The 22,603-nt window shown below is 48.4% G+C and overlaps 1 protein-coding gene and 1 long non-coding RNA gene across 3 annotated transcripts in view; one reads left to right on the top strand and one right to left on the bottom strand.

The window, feature by feature from the left end:
* Positions 1 to 11,387, bottom strand: part of PRKG1 (protein kinase cGMP-dependent 1) — a 1,197,536-nt gene extending 1,186,149 nt beyond the window's left edge. The window contains exon 1 of one of the 2 annotated variants that reach the window (XM_055322712.1): positions 11,122 to 11,387. In XM_055322712.1, coding sequence (XP_055178687.1) covers positions 11,122 to 11,387 — 266 coding nt within the window. Of the gene's footprint in view, positions 1 to 255; positions 281 to 11,121 lie in introns of those variants that run through there. The other variant, XM_055322713.1, reaches the window with a different exon arrangement.
* LOC129507911 (uncharacterized) lies at positions 10,699 to 13,985 on the top strand. The gene is made up of 3 exons (XR_008664099.1): positions 10,699 to 11,174; positions 11,862 to 12,030; positions 13,788 to 13,985. It is a non-coding gene; the product is annotated as an uncharacterized LOC129507911 (long non-coding RNA).
* Positions 13,986 to 22,603: the final 8,618 nt, after the last annotated feature.

The raw sequence follows: 22,603 nt of genomic DNA, 5'->3' as shown, positions 1-22,603 counted from the left end.
TCTGCTGCCATCTAGTGCTCAGCCTTGAAACCTCCCCCTCCCCCTCCTCCCTCCTTCCCTCCTTCCCCTCTTTTCCCCTTCCCTCCTCCTCCCTCCCTCCTCTCTTCCCCTTCCCCTCTTCCCCTCCCCTTCCCTCCCTCCTTCCCTCCATCCTCCCCTCTTCCCCTCCCCTTTCCTCCCTCCTTCCCTCCATCCTCCCCTCCCCTCTCCCCCCAGTCCCCTCCTTCCCTCCTCCCCCGTCCCCTCCCCCAGCACCTCTTTGTTTTGGGAAAGATCCTACATCCAGATCTTAAGGATTCCCTTTCTCAAGTAGGCAGGGGGCAGGGGGACAGCCTGCATCCTGCTCCCCAGGACACCCAAGATTGCTGCTAACTCTTCCTCCCGCCTGCATACATACTCTCTCCTTTCCCCTCCTACTTTTCTCATTTCCCTACTTAAGCCATTCCCTTCCCAGTAACAGCTTTTAAAAAGGCTTTCTCCTCCTTGACTCTCATTTCCGATGAGGCGATGAAATACAGAGACACAGGAAAATAAATGTGGTGGGTTGTTTTGTTTTGTTTTTGTTTTTGTTTTTTGGCTTTTGTTTTTTTACAGATTTTTCCCTTCCAAACTTGTTCCCAAATTGCATTTTTACAAAGAAAGAAAAAGAAAGAACAAATCACGTCTTTCCGGCTACAAATGCCACAACTGCCGCCCTTCGCAGCCACACAGGCCTCTCGGCATTCGAGGGGGGCCCGGGGCGGGGGTGGGAAGCCACAGTGTAGTAGCAGATGCCCCAGGACAGAGTCCCCTGGGACCTGGGCCGGATGGGGACTGGGGCCCAGCACCCTTTGTTCCTTCCCGGCTGTCCTATTCACCCATGGGCCCTGCTGGGCTATGGCAAAGAAAGTCATAAATCTAGGGGGAAATCCAGTGTCTTCCCAATGATACGTTGGAGCGAATAGTCCTTACCCACGCTGCTTTATCATCGGAGCGAGAGCATATGTACAGGAGCCGCCGTTCCTGCCAAGGTCTCTGTCCCCGCTCCAACCCGGGTGGAGAAACTGACAACGATCCCCAGAGCCACCAAAGAGAAGCACACAAATAACTCAGGTGGCTAGAATTTTCCAAAATTGGGGGGAGGGGGTATGAAAACAAGCATGAAAACAATCAGCGGCATCCCTTGTGAAAAGGACTTTATTTTTTTTAATGACTTTAGAGCGACCTTTCCCCATCCTCTGCATGCCCATCTAGTCCGTCTCTATTTTTATTTTTTTTCCTTAAAACTTTGCCTTATAAAAAGCCGTAACAGCGGCACAGCATGGCTTTGATGTGCTTGTTACATGTTCTCACTTACTGGAATTCCTAGTTGTCCCTATAAGACAAACTCCCCAGCGCGCCCCGCGAGCACCCGGTGCCACCCCTACCGCGGGCACCCCACTTTGGGAAATGGTGCTCTGCAGGGGATGCACTGCGCAGAGTGTCGTAAATCTAACAACCACTATTTATAAGTAAGTAGCTTTGGGTGTCATGGGGTCAAGATTTTGGCTTTTTAGAGGCATGGTTCAGATCAGAAGTTCTCAGACATTTTTTCTGCGGTGACTCATAAGAGGGGTGACGTTCCCATGTGCAACACACGCTTGTGAACGGACACCACCGCCTGTGGATTATGTGCAACTTCCTGCCGTGTATCCGTCATCCCGGCCGAGGACGCCCATCAGGATGCAAGTCGAAGGCTCTCCCTAGAGAGGTCTGAGAATGCTCTGGTTTTCCAAGAAACAAATAATTCACGAATTTTGGTCTTGAAGCTCTTACTCATTTCAACCTCAAACTACTCACGTCCATACCCCTGCGTGTCCTGACACCTCAGCTTGGGGCTGCCTCACTGAGACGTCAGATGTCGTATTGAACACTTTGGAGCGGTCTTACTCTTTGAGACGAGACTGAACCGAGTAGGAACCGGTTTTATCCTCTAGAAGGTTCGGTTTTTGTTTTGCTTGCTTGTTTTTAATACGCTCTACATACAGATACGTGCTTTTCTTACCCTTTCTCCAAAAATTAGCATGGGCGGGGGTAGATACGGTGAGCGGAGGGTTTTATCTGGTTGAGATTTTTTTTTTTTTCTGGTTGAGATTTTTGCTGTAAAGGTGTCTACCCAGGGGGTTACAATGTAATATATAAAAGAATTTTCTATTTTGAGAATTGTGAGCCCATGTAAGCAAGTTCCTCAGTGGCCGTGGGATGCACAAAATCAGCATTACCTATACCACACGGGCTAGGAAAGGCATCGAGAAAAATATTAACATTTACCCAAAGGCTTTAAATTTGTTCCTCAGACAACAGTAGCAGCGCAGAGTTGAATAAACAGACTCACAAATATTTGTAAGCGGCAAACACACAAGTATCTTCAAAAGCCCCACGATGTATATCAGCAGCATTACTGCAGCGGCTGAGGTCAGAGCGCTCAAATAAAGACACGTTTGAGGATTAAAGCACATTTCAAAGCACTCTAATTTGGACCAGAAAGGAAGAACAGTTTGAGTTAGCCATAAACCTGGGAGATTAAATTAAGAACTATAGTTGGCTCCTCTGCCACAAGCGCAAACTGCAAACCAACAAGGTGATTCCTGTAGACACCTTATCCGATTAGCTTAATAGGTAAAACACTCAGATGAAACCAGGTTATCACCTTGCACCCCAAAGCACTACCCACGTGTCCCGGTACATCATAGAATCAGCTCACATCAACTCGTCCTATCAACCTACTGGCCTTTTGGGACTAAGTTGCACAAATAGGTCAAACAGTAGAAAGGGATGGGATGCCCGGGGGGCTCGGCTGGCTCAGAGTCTGCCATGGGCTCAGGTCGTGATCTCGGGGTCCGGGCTGGAGCCCCACATCGGGCTCCCTGCTCAGCGGGGAGTCTGCTTCTCCCTCTGCCTCTGCCTCTCTCTCTCAAATAAATACATAAAAATACATAAATCCTTTTTTAAAAAAAAAGGATAAACACACAGCTCGTACACTGGACAGGACAAATGACAGACAGCATTTTCAGACTTTCTAGTCCACATCAACTTTGCATTGATTGAATTGAAAACTACACTATTTTCCAAGGAAGCACGGGTTTCTATTACGTTCATCTACAGGAAACAATACGGAGGGGCTTGGACTAAAAGCACCGTGATGTACGACGAAGGCTGGGACCCACCGATCAGGTTTCCTGAGCAGCGAGGAGGAAGCTTAAGAGTCTAAAAAGGGATTTGTTGTTGAAGATTGCCGGGTGAAACAGGGAGACTACCCTCCCCTCCGTCTCTATATAATAAAATGAGTCTATTTAAAAGGTGGACACTTTCTGGAAACACCCATTGTTTATGGAGCAAATATTCTAAGGCATTTTATATTTCATTATGAACAACAGATATTTTTTAAACTTCAGGAAATTCAAGTTGTATAAAACCTGGATTGTCTGAAGTTAGGATAGATCGCAAAAGGTGATATAGTAAGTAGCAGGGGCGCCTGGGGGGCTCAGTGGGTGAAGTGTCTGCCTTCGGCTCAGGTCAAGCTCCCGGGGGGCCAGGGATGGAGCCCCCAACCCAGCCCCGTGCTCAAGCCCCCTGTCAAGCCTGGTACGGAGCCTCACATTAGAGACCCTGCTCGGCAGGGAGCCTGCTTCTCCCTTTCCCTCTGCCAGCCGCCCCAATGCGTGCTCTCTCTCTCCCTCTCTGGCAAATAAATAAATAAATAATCTTTAAAAAATAAAAATAAAAGAGTAGCATTTGGGGGCAAGAACTCTGTTCTACGTTTTCTGTTTTATGATTTTTGGAAATGAGATCTGGCAGGGGCAACAGAGGTCAGGCTGGAGCAGAGAAACACGGAGACCCAGAAGAGAGAGAGAGACAACACAGGCAGATCCAGGGACAAAGAGAAGGGAGTGAAAAATCATGAGCGGGTCAAAGTAGAAGGTGGTACTTTGACAGAGAACAGCAAAGGCCGGGGCCAGGAGCCAGTTCTGGGGAAACAACACTGGGCACTGTGCCCAGGACCGAGCACAAGCACTGGAGCAACTGCAAGGTGCTACGATCTAGTTTATAACAACAGCCCAAGAAGTGAATCTTCCTTTCCCACAAGCAGCGGGTTTGGGCCAACGTAGAGGAATTTCCCAATAAGGACTCCTGTATGTATGGGGGCGCCCGGGTGGCCCAGCAGTTGAGCGTCTGCCTTCGGCTCAGGGTGTGACCCCAAGGTCCTGGGATCGAGTCCCACAGCAGGATCCCTGCAGGGAGCCTGCTTCTCCCTCTGCCTGTGTCTCTGCCTCTCTCTCTCTGGGTCTCTCATGAATAAATAAATAAAATCTTTAAACAACAACAACAAAAAAGGAACTTCTGAAAAGTCATCATACGAACAAGTGGCCACCTGTGCATACGGGTATACGTACGCGTACATCCACACGCACCCACACAACCATGTCCACATACAGCCTTGTCTCTGCAGGGACCCACGAGCGTGGCACACCAACAAAGGTAGGCTCAAGGTCAGGACTCCTTCTTGACAACCCCCAAACTTCTGAGCTTTCACTTCTGTGAAACAGGATATGCTATCCCTGGTTTATCTCCAAGCTCACGGTCACTTCCAAGAGCTACAAGAATTCTGGATAAGACAGGGCCCTGAACTCGGATAAGCCAATTCTCAATGGCAAGTGAAAACAATGATCCCTACTGGGAGCAACTACAAAACCACCTGGACATCTGATGCAAAGAAAGGGTGATCAATGCACTCTCGGCCTCTCCTAACAGTGGGGAGAGAGGACGCTCGGGAACGAGGAAGACACGACATGTTTTGTGTTTTCAGGTCCGTCAGAAATGGTCTTGTGAGGGTCACTCCAATGTCTCACGAATGCATGGGTAAATGTGAACTTTCAACCTACACGTAGACCAGTGACTCAGATGGAGAATTCCTGGCATGTTACAAATGCATCTGGAAAACGTACGTGACCCCAGAACGGGGGCCCATCTCAAAGCAACGTGAATAGGTCCTAAATAAGAACTACGGACACGTGATACGTGCCAGACATCAATTCACCAAGTCTGGTGCGGATGCAAAATTAAGAAACCTGAACTACCCTTCTGGTCCCGTTTCTGAGATCCTTTGGAAAGGCCCTGTAGGGATTATTTGCTCAGTTTTCTCATCACTAAAAGCAGGGTACGGCTTTGACAGGAAGGAAGTGTGAAGTGCTCACGCTCAGAATCTGTCCTCTCCTCTCCCAGGGACACACGGCAAGACACCAGGATGTTGACAAGCCGTCCTGCATAAAAACCCTCCCCTGTCCTCCTCGGCCTGACTCCCCTTAAACCCTTGTCATAAATATTACTCATCTGAGCAAACTAAAGGGATATCCTCTCCCCGAAGCTGTTAAACTATGACTACGTTCATCTGGAAAGGACAACTGGTATTGATATAGTGTCACTTAGTAATAAATTCCTTTCAATGGGAGGAATGGTAGGGACAAAGCAATTAGCACGAGCAGTCTGCAAGGCAAAGGCAGAGGAGATAACAAATGGTGCCCAAAGGAGGCAACCAAGATCACCGGCTCAACCAAACTACTCATCAGGGAAGCAAAAGGCAAGACTGGCATAGGACAGTCCCGAGAGGAGGATCGGCCTGAGAAAACCCCAGGCTGGTGAGCACATCCAAGTGTGGGTGCTGGACACTAGAGCTCGCTGGCCACTTCTCGGAAGGTCAGGTGAGTGCTGGCTCTAGGACTCTTAACACAAATCCTATTCTAATTTAGGACACGTTCATTTCTTTCCATTTGAAAGGACTCATCGGTTACTGGTTACTACGACTGAACCCGCCCACCTGCCCAATTCCAAGGTGATTAGAGTGTGGAAGCTCACGACCTGGGCTCTAGAAACTCAAGCTTTGGGTTTGGAACTCATCCCTCACATGTCCTAGCTGTGGGATCTCGAGCAAGTGACTTCCTCGGGACTCAAGAGTTCTCAGATCCGCTCTATCACCCTTGCTATTGTAAAGCACTGTGTATTTTCTCTATGAAAATATGAACGATGAAGAAGCTGGGCCCAGAATTCAGCCGGTAGTTACTCATTTCATTGAAGTCGCTAATATCAAAATTAGGCCAAATCCCTTGATTTAGTATTAAGGTTAAATCAGACCTGAATTGAATTAGAGACGCAAGAAGCAATGAGTTTTCTAGGGCATCCATCCCAAAGCCTCCATGTCCCGGTGGAGGGAAGTTCAAGTTCCAAATGATGAATTTACATCACCAAGAAAGAATCAAGGGATTTGTGACAAGAATAGCTCAAACGTCTTTGGGATCTGATCTATTGTCCCTATTACAGATTGATATTGATTCCAGCCTTTGCTTCAGCTACTTCAAAAACAACAAGTGTTTGCAGTCCTCTGAGCCAACAGGGCAGCCAAAACAAGGAATTTAGGTGTGTGTGTGTGCGTGTGTGTGTGTGTGTGTGTGTGTGTGTGTGTGTGTGAAAAACTCAGGGGAAGAATTAGGTGGATATTAGGGAATTCTTGATGTGGAGCATGTACATGCAGGGAATCGAGAGTTCACAGAAAACTATGTGAAATGCTTGAATTTAACTGGCAGGGAGTGATAAATAAATTCAAAATGTCATCATCATCATCCAAAATACCCTACAGTTCTCCAATAAACTCACTTGATCCCTACTGGGCATCTCCATGGGGTCTGAAAATGAGGACTGCAGTAAGTCGGGCGCTTGCTTTTTGAACACGATCATCATACTGTACACTTGATACTTCTGCTGAGCACTCAGATCTTCCCTTTCCCTGGTATAATTTTCATCTAAGCATTCCTTGGATACTTAGATCATTCTTAATGGAGATTGTGCCTTAGACCCTCTGTGGACACATGGAAGGCTGGCTAATTGGACTGACTTGATTACAACAGTTAGCGAAGTCTCCCATTTCCTTCCACGGCAATAAATGCTGGGGATATTTTTTGCCACCTATTATGTAAATATTTTAGATTGCCATCATTTTCTAAAACAGAGCTTCAAGGCAAAAGCTCTTTTATCATTCTGCCCACCAGACTCCTGTACTTTCCAAATACGTTTCCCGTTCGTATAAAAACTGCGTGTCCTAGTAAAGTTTGAAATGAACTCATGAGTAGCTATCACTCAAACTCTATAGCAATGGCACACAAGCATTAGCTTTGCAATAAAGCGGTCTTGGGGCGGGCCCAGCGAGCCCATCAGGACGGCACAGTTTCCCAAAACAAGGGGTGCAGGAGGTGATGGAGCAGCTCACCTCCAGACCTGAGCATCTACAAAGTGGAAGACACTTTTCTTATGAAGGCCTCTTGTTTGCTGCTAAATGTTGTATCTGAGAAACACTTTTTTTTTCATTAATTTTTTTTCATTTACATCTTTAATCAATGAAGCAGCATAATTGGCTGTTTGTCCTTCATTCTTGTCTTAATTCTTCAGATATATAGTCTAGACATTCTAGACTGAAGGCCAGCATCCCTCCTTTAAGCTTATTCTTTTTTTATATAAATTAATTTTTATTGGTGTTCAATTTACCAACATACAGAATAACACCCAGTGCTCATCCTGTCAAATGTCCCCGTCAGTGCCCGTCACCCATTCACCCCCACCCCCCGCCCTCCTCCCCTTCCACCACCCCTAGTTTGTTTCCCAGAGTTAGGAGTCTTTATGTTCTGTCTCCCTTTCTGATATTTCCCACACATTTCTTCTCCCTTCCACATGCAGAAGAATGAAACTAGACCACTCTCTTGCACCATACACAAAGATAAATTCAAAATGGATGAAAGATCTAAATGTGAGACAAGAGTCCATCAAAATCCTAGAGGAGAACACAGGCAACACCCTTTTTGAACTTGGCCACAGTAACTTCTTGCAAGATACATTCACGAAAGCAAAAGAAACAAAAGCAAAAATGAACTATTGGGACTTCATCAAGATAAGAAGCTTTTGCACAGCAAAGGATACAGTCAACAAAACTCAAAGACAACCTACAGAATGGGAGAAGATATTTGCAAATAACATATCAGATAAAGGGCTAGTTTCCAAAATCTATAAAGAACTTATTAAACTCAACAGCAAAGAAACAAACAATCCAATCATGAAATGGGCAAAAGACATGAAGAGAAATCTCACAGAGGAAGACATAGACATGGCCAACAAGCACATGAGAAAATGCTCTGCATCACTTGCCATCAGGGAAATACAAATCAGAACCACAATGAGATACCACCTCACACCAGTGAGAATGGGGAAAATTAACAAGGCAGGAAACAACAAATGTTGGAGAGGATGCGGAGAAAAGGGAACACTCTTACACACTGTTGGTGGGAATGTGAACTGGTGCAGCCACTCTGGAAAACTGTGTGGAGGTTCCTCAAAGAGTTAAAAATAGACCTGCCCTACGACCCAGCAATTGCACTGTTAGGGATTTACCCCAAAGATTCAGATGCAATGAAACGCCGAGACACCTGCACCCCGATGTTTCTAGCAGCCATGTCCACAATAGCCAAACTGTGGAAGGAGCCTCAGTGTCCATCGAAAGATGAATGGATAAAGAAGATGTGGTCTGTGTGTACAATGGAATATTCCTCAGCCATTAGAAACGACAAATACCCACCATTTGCTTCAACGTGGATGGAACTGGAGGGTATTATGCTGAGTGAAGTAAGTCAATCGGAGAAGGACAAACAGTGTATGTTCTCATTCATTTGAGGAATATGAATAATAGTGAAAGGGAATATAAGGGAAGGGAGAAGAAATGTGTGGGAAATTTTCATTAATTTTTTAAAGATTTTATTTATTCATTCATTCATGAGAGACACAGAGGGAGAGGCAGAGACCCAGGCAGACAGGGAAGGAGGCTCCATGCAGGGAGGCCTGATACAGGACTCAATTGCAGGACCCCGGGATCAGGGCCTGAGCTGAAGGCAGATGCTCACCACTGAGCCCCCCGTGGTGCCAAGTACTTTATTTCTTTATTTCCTTTCTTGACCAGAATGAAGTGTCAGACCAATAATTAAGTTGCTATTGTCTCGCAAAGCCTAAGATGGGCACCTGATTCCAAGGGTCCCTCTCCCCATATATTATACCTGCCAAAATTCTTGAAACTCTCATGAGTCAGCTTGCTGAAAATACACTGCAGGCTCCCATTTGAAAGTGTAAAAAAAAAACCAAAATTCCGAAGTGCTGAGTGGGGGAAAGTTTGCCTGCATCCCCCAGTCAATCAGAGCGGAGAGGAAGCAGGCTGTGGACGCTCTGCACACCCCCACCCCCTACGCAGGACCAAGGCCTGGGCTTGGGGCTCCCACCCCGACGGGCACACCAGGGCGGGGCGGGGGTGCAAGGCCGCAGGAGCCTGCCCAGGAGCACGGCCCGGCCCTCCCCTGCACACAGAACCTCCTCTCATGCCTGCAGCGATGGCTCGTCGAGGAGAATAAAAGCGCCTCTGAGAGCCAGCTCCCGGGTGAGAGCGGCTCTGGGGGGGGGGCGCTTCCTGGGGGGGGGGGGCGGGCCGAGGGGCCCGGCCGGCCGGGACGCAGCCGTCTGCAATTCCAAAAATGCGATAAAGCCCCGGCCGGCCCGTCGGCCCTGGAGGCGAGCAGCTGCCGGCGACCGCTGATGAAGTGGCTCCTTAAGGAGGTGGGCAGATGGATTCCAGCTGCTGAGCCAGGGGCAGGGCGGCGGCCGCGGAATGCGCACCCGGCGGCGCCCCCCGCCCCGGCAGCCCCCCCAGCCCGGCCACAGCCCCGGGGCAGCCCCCACCCGACCCCCGGGCAGCCCCCCCAGCCCGGCCTGTGCCCCCGGGCAGCCCCCCCAGCCTGCCCTGTGCCCCCCGGACATTCCCCCCAGCCCGGCCTGTGCCCCCCGGGCAGCACCCCCAGCCCGGCCTGTGCCCCGGGGCAGCAACCCCCAGCCCAGCCTGTGCCCCCGGGCAGCACCCCCCAGCCCGGCCTGTGCCCCCGGGCAGCCCCCCACCCCCCGCCCAGCCCGGCCAGCGCCCCCTGCAAGCCAGACCCCGCGGGCGGCGGGAGGGCGGGAGGGCGGATGCCGTCGTGTCCCACGCGCGGGGCTCGGACGGCGGCCGGGCCACCAGGTGCCCTGTGCGCGGTGTGGCCCCGAGATCCCTGCCCCTGGACCGCGCCTCAGAACCGCGCAGCGCCCCAGGCCAGTCCTTCCGCGGTCCCCGCCCCCCGCCCCCTCCCAGCGCCCGGCCCTCGGGTGAGCCGCTCCTCACCCCTGCGCGGCCTCTGGGCTCCCCTCCCCCAGCCGCCCTCGGTGCACCGGGAGCCACGGGGAGCCACGCGGAGCCACGGGGAGGGCGGGGCCCCGGAGCCCTGGAAGCGGCGGGTGGACACGCCCGGGGCCGGGGGGGCTCGCGGGGTCCCCCGAGCGCCCAGCTCACTCTCCGGGCGGCGCACGCCGAGGGCAGGTCAGGCCGCCTAATGGAACATTCAATATCCCGGAGATGCGCTTCCAGAAACTAAAAGCCCGTAATGGGCCTGGGGCCGGCGCTTCCTCCCCAACGTCCAGAGGCGCTTGAGTGCAGCCGCCGATCGATGGGCGCCTCGGCTGCCGGGGCGGGGCGGCGCGCGCTCCCGGGGGAGGGCCGGCCGCGGGGCTGCGGGGGGCGCGCCGGCAGCCCCGCCCTCGTCGCCCCAACTTCTGCCCGGAGGGTTCGGCAGGAGCGCGGCCAGCAGGCAGCGCCGCCCGCCCGGGGCCCCAGCCCGGCCCGCGAGGGGTCCCCCGCCCACCCCGCGCCCGGGGCGCACCTGGGGGGGGGTCACAGCAGGGCACGCGAACGTCCAGAAAGCGGGGCTCCTTTGCACTTTCTTGCTGACATCGCAGCGGCCGGGAGCGTCCGCGAGCGCGCAGCTCCCCGGGCCCCCCCAACCCCCCCAACCCCCAGCCCGGAGCCGGAGACGCGCCCCTGCCCGGTCCCCGCGGGGAGCAGCGGCGCCTGCAAACTGAGGGTGCCCTCCGCGCCCCCCACGGCCCCGGGGCGCGGCCCCCCGCGAGCCCGCGAGCACGTGACGGCCCCGGGAGCCAAAGCAGCCCCTCCGCGGGCCCCGGCGCCCCTCCCCGCGCACCCTCCCCGCGCGCGCCTACCTCTCGGACTTGGTGAACTTGCGGAACGCCTGTCGGAGGTCGTGGAAGGAGCGGTAGGTCTGCGGCTCGGCCGAGATGCCCTGCGCCCGGGTGGTGCGCGGCCCGATGTGCGGCGAGGGCGCGGGCAGCACCGACTGGCATTTGTGCAGCTTCCGCTTGAGCTCCTGGATCTCCTCCTCCTTCTCCGACAGCCGCCTCTCCAGCTCCTTGATCCTCTCCTCCTTGAGCATGAGGACCTGGGCGAAGTCCTCCTCCAGCTCGCTCATGGTCCTCCCGGGGCCCCTGGGCGCAACTTTGGGCGGACGGCGAGGGGCGCGGAGGGCGCGCGCTGCCCCGGGGCGCGGGGCGCGGGGAGCCGGGGCCGGGGCGCGGGCCCCGCTGCTGAGCGCGCTGCGAGCTCGGAGGGCCGCCCGGACGTCTAAGAGCGGCGGCGAGCCGAGGCCGAGCGCTAGTCCCCAGGCGCCCGGGGGAGCGGGTGCTTATCTTTCATTGAGAAACCAATTAGAGCTGCCCGGCCTCCCCGGAGACCCCCTCCCGCGCGCCCTCGGCCGCCCGCTCCCGGAGAGCCCCCCGCGCGCCCGCTCGCAGCTGGAGGCCTGGCCCGGGGCGCCCGCCCTTACCCCATCACACGGGGCGCTCGCTCGTCCGCGCTATATGGTACCAAAGGCGAGGGGTGGGGTGGGGGGAGCTTTATGCCACTTGATCCTTGAAATAGCAACAATTACCATGTGATCCTGCAGATGACGCAGCGCTTGTAACTGGAGCCTAAAGACTTGGTGGGGTGTGTGTGCGCGAGGCGCGGGGTGAGCTGTTCCCTGAACGCGAGTCTGCCTGGGGCCGGTGCAACCTGCAGACCTGCAGACCTCGGCCGCTGCTTGCACTTCTGACCTCCCCTCCGCCCTGGATGAGGTAGGGGGGCGGGGGGGCGTCCGCGTTTCTCCTCTCCTGCAGCCCTGTCTGTGCTCCTGACCCCAAGTGACAGGAATGACAGGGCGCTTGCAATTCCAACTTTTTTTTCAGCATGAAATTTTACTGGAAACAGTGAACTGCCGCTGGGAAAGTTGAATGAATATGCAGGTGGTGATGAGCCAAAGGTTTTTTTTTTTTTTTTTTTTTGTGGGGGGGGGGATTCTGCTGTAAAGTTGTCAGAACCCCGATTTCATCTGCTGCGGTTAAAATGCATACTGAGCAACCGGATTATCTCACGACCTGGCCTGACCTCAGAGGGCCGGGGCTCCCCCTCCAGGGGGAAACTACACCAAATCGGTGTCTTCCCCTCACCTGTGCATCTACCCCCTCGTGCTAAAGGGATTGTTCTACCCGTGTGAGCAGGAGGACTGGCGAATGCCTCGGATTTCTTTTTCTTATCTGTCGTGTGTGCCACAAAGAGCGCAGTTTCATCACATAAATCATTTATCTGTGACTGTGGGAGGAGTCTGTCTCCAGGTAATGATCAACACGTTAGTAAATCTTTTTTTAAAGGAAAGAAACTAGCCACAGACAAAGATACCAAAGGACTTTTTCTGAAATAGTGACTTTCCTTAAGAAAGATCACTATATAGTCCCTGGCTACTCATTAAAAAAAGAAAGAAAGAAAAAAGAAATCCTCTTTCTACCTTGTCTGAAACACCTAAGGAAAAAGCAGGCGCAGCCTTCGGTTTATAAATAAATCATTAAATATATTTTGTTCTGGAGATTTCTTTAGCAGTCACTGTCAGGTCCACTCCTCTGATTATTTTAAATTAAAAACATTTCAAGCCACTTCTGAATTTCTTAATCGCAGCCAATGCCCAAAGCTGGCTTTATTTACACGTACATGCGAGAAGGAGTTGTGGGTCTTCCGATAGTTAATGTTACGTCGTCGCTTCTGTCTATGCAGCAATTTAAACTGCTGTGATCCTTTTAGGAACGCTCAAAACAGTTGGCATTTAGGAAAAACCTTATCACATTCGAAAATCCAGCCGAGGCTCCACTTAATGGGGGAGAGAGAGAAATAGTTTTAAAATGACTCTTGGACAAGTTTCTTTTCGAGTTTTATATTTTGCATGCAGATATTCAAATGTTTGTCCTGCTTATTTTTTTTTTTAAGGAACATTTAGACCAAGATTTCACACACACACACCTCAAAACCCTAAATAAATCCTTATCTTCCAAAATTAATCTTATTTTTAATACATCAGCAGTAACCGAAGTAACGTTGACACCCAGGGACATTAAATCTTGTCCACGGGCTTCACAAATATTTAGAGTACAAGGAACGCTTCACAAAGCCTGGCAGGAAAGTAAACACTGAATTATTAAAAATTCTAGCGTTTCAGAGCTGAAAACGGTGTCAAAGATCATCTAACCAAATCACCTCACGTTATAAAGGGACAAAAAAAAACAACAGATCTTAAAAGGTAAAGTCCAAGGTCACCTAAGTTAATAAGTGTGAGTCCAGAATTCCCAGTGCTCCACACGGAGTGCTTTCCCTAACATGCTGCTCCTAGCCTGACACCGAAAAATCTAGAAATTCTGGGATCCTGACAGCCTTTAGTATTCAGAGACGCGGCTTTACCCCGGGTTGTTTGCTTTTAAATCTGTAGCAGTGAGTTTCAACTATCAAAGCAAAAGTTTTAATGAAACCTTAGTTTTATTTTGTTCTGTCCTTTTTTTTTTTCTTAAAGGAGAATGTCGCCATCTAGTGCCCTTGGAGAAGTTTGCTAAATGAAAATCGTAACTCCGATGAAGTGAGGTTGTGTCCAGAAATACCCGCACCAGGATTTCCATGTTCCTCGTGGGAGAGAAATAAAGGAAATATGCTGAATTTTGTATCAGAGTAAAACACCTCTAAGAATTAAAAATTCGGTCTTTTGGCCACTGGAACAAAAGTGATGATGAGCGTGTATTGAGTGTTTACTCTGGCAGTACAGGGCCAAGTCCTTTATGCAAATAGTTTTAATGCCTATAATGACTCTATAAAGTAGGTAGTATTATTCATTCCCATTTTATAGATGGAGAAACTGATGCTCAGCCAGGTTAGGGATTATGCCCCTGGCCACAATGTCCAGGCCTGACCGAGGCTGTCTTAATCCCTACACAGCCGGCTTCAACCTGAAATGTATTAAAAATGTCCACTTCTCCATGAGCCCAGTGACAAGCAAAACTAGAAGTTCTCTGCTAATGTGAACCTACTAAATTTAAAACCCCATATGAACCCAGATAAAGCTCTAAGACTGGCTTCTTAGCAGTCTTTTTGACAAAATTGCTTTCCTTGTGATACTTGGGGATCTACTCTATGTTTCATACCTGATTTCAAGTTTTTAATTTTTTTTTTATTTTCTTAAAGAATTTATTTGTTAGAGAGAGAGCACGAGCATCGGGGTAGAGGGAGAAGCAGATCCCCCAATGAACCGGGAGCCCAATGTGGGGCTTGATCTCAGGCCCTCGAGGTCATAACCTGAGCCAAAAGGAGATGTTGACCCAACTGAGCCACCCACACACCCCTCAATTTAAAAAAAAAAAAGTACATTTTCTTTCAAAATGTTACGATGGTGCATTGCCTGTCTACACCCCCACCAAAAGGAAACACTTTATAAAGGACCTGGAGCCTTATACATGTGAGTACTTCCTGGGGGATTCCTGTCTTTTAATCCAGGTCGGTGTCCTAGGAGGCAATGGGAGGACAGTGTCTATGAAAAAAAAAAATTAAAAACTAAAAGTCAGTTTGCTTTTTGTTATCACTGTGCGCCACATGTACTCAACGACGTCAGTGATAAAATGCTCCTCCTCCCAAAAAGATGTCATTGGTGTAATTTCAAGCAGTTACTCGCTGCTGAGCAGATAGAGCACTGCCATAGCCCCCACCCCCACCCCGTGGAACCACACTGACTTTACTACCCGTTCCCAGGATCCAGAGCAAAGACAACAGTCATGAGCTGGTGGTTTGAGTGAGGTCCCACGGATGGCAGCAGAGGACAGACTGGGGAAACGGAAAACAGGGATAGAGGTCGGAGCTTCTGGAGTGGTTGCCATGGGTGGGAAGGGAGGCGGGGATTGAAACCACCTCTCCAGTTCCACTACTTTATGTCTAAACACTTCTCTTGGTTATGAAATGACAGTATTTGCAGAAAATTGCTGGCGATGCAATCCATCAGGGGATGCAAGTAATGAATGGAGTGTTGGACTTGGAACCTAAACATCTATGTTTAGGTCTCAGTTCTATCACTTCCCAGGCTGTGTGCTCTTGGGCAAGTCCCTAAACTTCCTAGGGACCCGCTTCCCGCACTCGTAAGATGGGCAGTGGAAGCTACCTTGGGCCCATACACCTTTCTACCTTGGAGAATTCTATAGAATTCCACTTTCCCTGTGACCCACATGTTAAAATTACCAGCCTGTTGTTTGGAGCAACATCCATCCCTGAACTTCAGTTGAGTTTAAAATTTGACAAGAAAGAGTTAAAATGGGGGGCACCCGGGTGGCTCAGTGGTTGAGCATCTACCTTTAGCTCAGGACGTGACCCTGGGGTCCTGGGATCAAGTCCCACTTCCGGCTCCCCACAGGGAGTCTGTTTCTCCTTCTGCCTGTGTCTCTGCCTCTCTCTCTGTGTGTCTCTCATGAATAAATAAAAATATCTTTAAGGAAAAAAAGGAAAATTAAAATGGAGTCCGATGGTCCTATAAAGATGGCCACATACTTGGTGATTAACAGAAGCTTAGAGCATTTTCAGTTAATCCTACATCAGACTGGTTGCGGCTTCCACATTATCTTCTGAAGCACGTTCTTGGGCCCATGAGTGTGGTCACACTTCAGGCAAGATAAAAGCTCCAAGTCCTGAAACATCCACATCTGCATTAGTCATACAGAACATGCAAACAGCAAATGGAATGTGACCTCAGTTAAACTTCATAATTAGCTTCTGTTGATTGCATTTACCTAATAAATCATAGGCTATGTTTCTTGGGAAAAAAAAAATACATTCCTACAGAAATGCTTTTTCCCATAGGAGAAATGTGAGGCTTGATCTCAGGCCCTGTTGCTGTGCATGGAGCTCTTTCTCATGCTGCATAAAACTGGAAGAGCATTGCCATTTATGATATTCTTTGCTATCTCGTCTACAGGTTTGAAAAGAAAATGTTTCCTAGAAATTCTGAAAAATAAAAGTAAGAACTAAGAGATGATGCTCCTGAAGTAGTATAGTAATCAAAGTCTGCCGTTTGTTAAGGACCTTGAATTATGGCATATTCCTTCTGGAATATAGAGATGGGCAAGGCTATGTGACCTCACACAGGTAATCCCATCTCCCTGAGCCTGTTTGCCCAATTACGTATGGATACTAAATTCTCTTGCACCTGATCTTTTAAGGTTCAAATGAAGCAAGACGAAAGCAAGAAGCTATCACTTAAATATAAGCCTGTGTAAATAAATATATGTAAAGTGATAATACTCCCCCTGCTTTGAGTCTTGAAAATCGCCCAGCAGGGGGCCGAGTGGAGAGGTTCTGAGGGGGTGGTGGTGGTGGTACTTAAACTACATTCACCAAGCTCATCAGATACTGCGGGCACAACTCAAAGATAGCCCCAAGATTCCCACCCTGGGTGTATCTGTACCCTTTCCCACTTCTTCAAACACTAAAATCAAAGCACTCCTCTGAAATTATTTTGCATATGTGATTAAGGTCCCGAGTCTGTTGATTTTAAGAGCAGACCATCAGGTGATGATAAGATAAAATCAATCAAGTGAGCCTTTACAAGAGATTGGGCTCTTTCTTCCTGGGGATGGGGTTTCTGAGCATGAGAAGGTTCTGATTCAAGAGAGATTCTCCACTGCTGCCTTCGAAGACAGAAGGGCTGCATGACAAGGAACACAAGTGGAACTGAGGTGCAGAGAGTGACCACTGACCCACAACCAGCAAGAACATAGGGATCTCAGTCTAGGAACTGAGTCCTGTGAGCCACAAGAGCTTGGAAGAGAACCCCGAGCTCCAGAGGAGAACACAGCAGAGCCGACAGGTAGATCTCGGCCTTGCGAGTCCTTGAACAGGGACTCCAGCCATGCTACCCCCAGACTTCTCACCTCCAGAGCTATGGGAGAAGAATGCAGTGTTGCTCTAAGTCTCTAAGATTGTGGTACTTGTGAGACAAGATAAAACTCATGAAGTCAACTGTCATTAAAAAAATATCCATGAAAGGGGCGCCTGGGGGGGGGGGCTCAGTCAGTGAAGCGTCTGCCTTCGGCTCAGGTCATGATCTGGGGGTCCTGGGATCGAGTCCTGCATCAGGTCCCTGCTTAGCAGGGAATCTGCTCCTCCTTCTGTCTCTCACAGCTCATGCTCTGTCTCTCTCAAATAAATAAATCTTAAAAAAAAAAAAATCCGTTAAAAACACCAGAACTTTTTTACCACTCTTAAAAGCCTGACTTTACAAGAGTCATATTTAGTGAAACTACTTTAGTACATTGCAGATACCTGGGGACATAAAAAGTTGTTATAACTGATAGACGGCTCTCATGAAGCACATGACAGTATGCATAGCCTTCTGAGTATGACAAACTCTCTTCCAAAAAAGATGTGTTTAAATGTTTAAAAGTCGTATCTTATTATGACTAAAACCTAAATTGTCTCAACTGTAGGTTTTACAAAGCATTGGGACCATTGCCTAGTTTAAATCGCTCCAGGGCAGACATGTTACTGCAGTTGACCTTGTGTCGCAAATTAGCTCTGTGACCTTGGGCAAACTACTTCACCTGCCGATCCTTAGTTGTCCCATCTGTGACATAGTAATAACTAGTTGACAGGATTTCCTGGATTTGATCATTTGTTTGGCTCTGGGAATACATTTTCATAATCTTGAATCTTTATTAATTAATTGGATATTTCTGTCGCCATCCATGGAAATTAAGTGCCCCTACATCATATTACCTTCCAGGGTTAGGTATGAGTCAAATATTTGAGAAGAAGGGAGGGGAAAGAGTGCAAATCCTTTGTGTTTAGCTCTTTATTTGCTTTAGCTTATTTTTGTTTTGTTTTGTTTTGTTTTAAGTGACAGAAACTGTACTCATCTAACTTGGGACCTTTTTTTTTTTAAAGATTTTATTTATTTATTCACGAGAGACAGAGAGAGAGAGAGAGAGAGAGAGAGAGAGAGAGAGGCAGAGACACAGGCAGAGGGAGAAGCAGGCTCCATGCAGGGAGCCCAACATGGGACTGGATCCCCAGTCTCCAGGATCATGCCCTGGGCTGAAGGCGGCACTAAACCACTGAGCCACCCAAGCTGACCTTTTTTTAAAATAAATTGTTATGAAATTAAGAAAATAGATATGCGTGATATAGAATTCAAACAGCACAAAAGAAAAAAAGAAAAAAAAAAACAGCACAAAAAGATGTTTGGGTGCCCCAGCTAGCCAGGCCGGCCTTATAGAGGCAGCCATTCGCTGTCACCTTTCCTTGTGTTTTCCTCATAACTATCATACTCATGTAAGCAGAGTTGTCCGTTAATACCTATTTTTACACACATTCGACACAGAAGGTTTAATACCCGATTTGTAAGCCTAACCTAGTGCTGTAATCCCTTTCAGAACCATCCGTCTAATGCCTACATGACACAACTGTCCCATCGTGTGATAAAATGCTCAAAACACAAGGCAGAAGGACAGCGTCCTTGAGATTGTGTCCTTCCTTCACACACTCATTATCAATACTTCTCCTTTACCTTAAAAGCCTTTGACCTCTGTTGCTTTATTAAATATCTTTAATAAAAACTTCACAGGGGTCTGATGCTTTACGAGGACAAGCCAAACGTTATGACATATGTAAGTTTTTAAAGGATGTGGGGCAGCCCGGGTGGCTCAGCGGTTTAGCACCACTTTCGTCCCAGGGTGTGATCCTGGAGACCTCGGATGGAGTCCCACGTCGGGCTCCCTGCCTGGAGCCTGCTCCTCCCTCTGCCTGTGTCTCTGCCTCTCTCTCTCTCTCTCTCTCTCTCTCTCTCTCTCTCTCTCATGAATAAATAAATAAAATCCTAAAAAAATAAATTTAAAGAAAATAAAGGATGTGATAAATTTACCGCGGGTCTCAATCCTCACCACCTGCCTCTGTTGATGGAGACATTAAGGTGTGCTTCTATCATGCTGTTTGAAATGAACGAGCCCCATGTAAAAAAAAAAAAAAAAAAAAAACACCACTAGGGATAAAGAGCACAAGAGCACTATATTTTGACAGTCTCTCGAGCCTTTATAAATAACACGTTTTTTTCTCCCCGGTGCATAGTAAGCCGAAGAGTTCACATACTATTTCTGGTTCAGTGAGGACACATTTACTTGGAAATTCTTTTTTCTCAGCATATCTAGTCATTTATTACAAAAATAAATTAGAATTTGTTTTTATGTCAGTGGAAAAAAAAAAGTTCCACGGAACCTACAGTAATTCCAGGACATTAAAACTCCCAGGTTCACAGATGACATGCCCGAGTGCCGTCTTTATCTTCCCCACTTGTGCTCTATGGGGCTGCGTTTTCGAAGCCGTAATAAGAATGGGCAAGGGGAAGGAACCCTCAAAGTTCTTTCGTATTAATGGGAAATCATTGCTTTAGTCACAGTGAAAAGGCTTTCTCTGCCTCGAAAAATTCTGTGGCTGAGCCGACCTCTTCCTTGCACAGCATCCTTTTGGCCACCCACCGTCTGCAGGGAGCGGGGGGCGGGGGGGACAGGATATTGAACCAGGAAGACACAATGCCACACCTCCCTTCATTCGGGACTTCATCTAATAAAGGGCGATCGCTTTGCCACGGGCAGGCCTGCAGACATCGCTCACACTGTGGCTAAAATCATCAGCAAGAAAGTCTGCCAGGAGCACCTTAGGGTGGCACTAGGTAGTGATGGAGCACGTGCGTAGTGGTCACTGTACATTTCTTCCAAATAATTTTCTCTACGTCAGTATGTCAGTAACAACAAGCTCATCCTTTGAAAATGCCCCCCCCCCGGAAACATTCGGCTGTTTCCATGTGAGGAGCAGACACGGAGTGACCCTGAGAATGGCTGGGGGAACGCCGCAGGCCATGGGGGCGCAGGGCCCAGTGCACTGTCATCAATCAGGAGTGACGGCTCCCTCCCCGCCCCAGCCAGGCCACCTGATTTAACCTTGTGCGCAGATGTCAGGTTAGCATTCTAGGAAAGCCGCGGGACAAGGGCCATGGGTGTCGGGAATCGTTTTATTAAGAAAGAAACCATGAATCTGGCATTCTTCCTCTGAAGGGGAAGCAGAAAGCAATGCCTGCATCACCTGGGCAGATGCACTTGGCTTCATTTGCCCCTCAAGTACTTTTTTAAAAATGATTTTATTTATTGGGGCACCTGGGGGCACTCGGTCAGTGAGGCCTCGGCCTTCGGCTCAGATCATGATCCTGGGGTCCTGGGATCGAGTCCAGCATCGGGCTCTCCACCCAGCATGGAGCCCGCTTCTCCCTTGCCTCTCCCTGCCCGAGCCGAGGGAGCAGCAGAGGGAGAAGCCAGCTCCCCAGTGAGCAGGTGATGCTGGACTCGATCCCGGGACTCCGGGATCAGGACCTGAGCCAAAGGCCGATGCTTCACCGACTGAGGCCCCCAGGCGCCCCCCACAGTCCTCTTTGCTCACTTATCTGCAGATGCGAGGTACGCTGCTGGACCCTGAGGACACACGGAGACAAATCAGACACACTATCCGACCTCCAGAAGCTTAGCAGAGGGCAGGAGGAGCAGCAAAGACCTGGACACAGATCCCTAAATGACTGATGTCAAGGCCATGGTGAAGAATGAGCTTATCAGAGAGCAAAAAGGGGACAATATCCAAAACTGTGAGTGTGGGTGCATGACCGTGAGTTGGACAGGCAGACATGTAGTGGCCCATATACAGAAAACAAAAATCACCAAAAAAACAACTAATCTGCCCACTTTGTTGAAACCAAAGGATTGATTTGGTAAACAAATCCATGAATGAGTGGACTGTCTGGTGTGGGAGATGGAAGGTCTCCAGGTCTTCTAGAAGGCCCCTCCAAGGACTGAATTTTATCCTCGGAGGCACTGAGGAGTTAATAAAATGCCATAACCAGGGACGTTTTACAGTCAGTGATATATGGAAAGTTCCAAAGTGATATTTGAAAACAAACAAATGTACCTGCGGCGTCAATCAAGTGATGCTGGAGTCTCCTCGCAGGGTTTATGTTCGTTTAGAATTAGCCTCTTTTCTTGCTTTTGTGAAGACTGCTTTTTTCCTTGTGAGGATGAAAATCTGTACAGCAGGCAAATTGGGTTAAAATAATTAGATTGCATCAAGAAATACAGTTTCTCTACTGAACTACCCTTGAAAATCCAAACACATGTATTTGTTTAATAGAGACATGCACCATACATTGAAGACCGTTGTATTTGATGGAGAACCAAAAATCCATTTATTCTATATAAAAATTAAATCATTTTCTCAATAAAGACAAAATTAATAAGTAGCTAATTGACAGGGTAGTAGGGAATACTTATTAGCTTGTAACACACGAGAGGGCAGTTTTTCAATTGCTGCTATTGAGGAGGCACCGGATATAGGAAATTGTAGAAAAATTGGGGAAGGATTTTAAGCACTTGCAAAACATTTGGTTAGTAAGAATAATTTATAATAGTAAAAATGGATTGTACTCTGCCCAGAAAACTAAGAGAAGTGTGATTGACCAAAATTCCCTGGATGCTAGGATACATGTTGCCAGATAGACTTACCTATAAATTAATGGCAATTTCAACAATAATTTTCAAGAGAGAAGCTGATGAACTGATTTTAAAATTCACATGACACAAATATTTCGAGGTCAAAAAATATTCAAAAACCAGCAAAAACTATGGTTTTGGGCTGTCAACCACCATGTATACTCAAAAGCTATAATAATTAAACCAATGTAACAATTTTTTTAAATGGGCCAATGAAAACACATAGTTTAGAAACAAGCCCTTATCTATATGGAAATATAGTTTATTATAAAAGTAACAAGCATTCTCTCCCTCTCTCTAAAGTAAATAAAACTTTTTTTAAAAGATTTTTTTTTCGCTGTTTGTGAAAGAGAAAAAATTTAGCCTAAATAAACAATTGATGAAACAGTCACATTATGAAATGCTCGGTAGCTATCCAAAAAGAATGAGGTCGACCTGCAGGGAGATCTTCAAGACATGATGAAAAGAGAAAAAAAGCAAGCAAAAAGTTTCAGGATTTTATTCATGTGGCCATTTTTACAAGTTATATTAAAACACATGTATTTGCATTTAAACCTAGACCAAATTGTTGACAGTTGCGACCTTGGGGAAGGGCGTGGGAGTGAAGAGCGAGGGAGAGCTGCCTTGCCAGGTGTACGTCGTTTGAACCCTTTACGATGAGAGTGTGTTAATGTGTTTTCATGTGGTTAAGGACTACTTCGGACACAACGAGCTGCACACATTTAAATTGAACCATCTGAGGAATTTGGACGGGTTTGTGCGGCCCAAAAAACTATTG

Source organism: Nyctereutes procyonoides, unplaced genomic scaffold (assembly GCF_905146905.1).
Source record: "Nyctereutes procyonoides isolate TBG_1078 unplaced genomic scaffold, NYPRO_anot_genome, whole genome shotgun sequence".
Lineage (NCBI taxonomy): Eukaryota > Metazoa > Chordata > Mammalia > Carnivora > Canidae > Nyctereutes > Nyctereutes procyonoides.
Note: the sequence above shows the minus strand (reverse complement) of the source record. Positions and strands in the feature narration are given on the sequence as shown.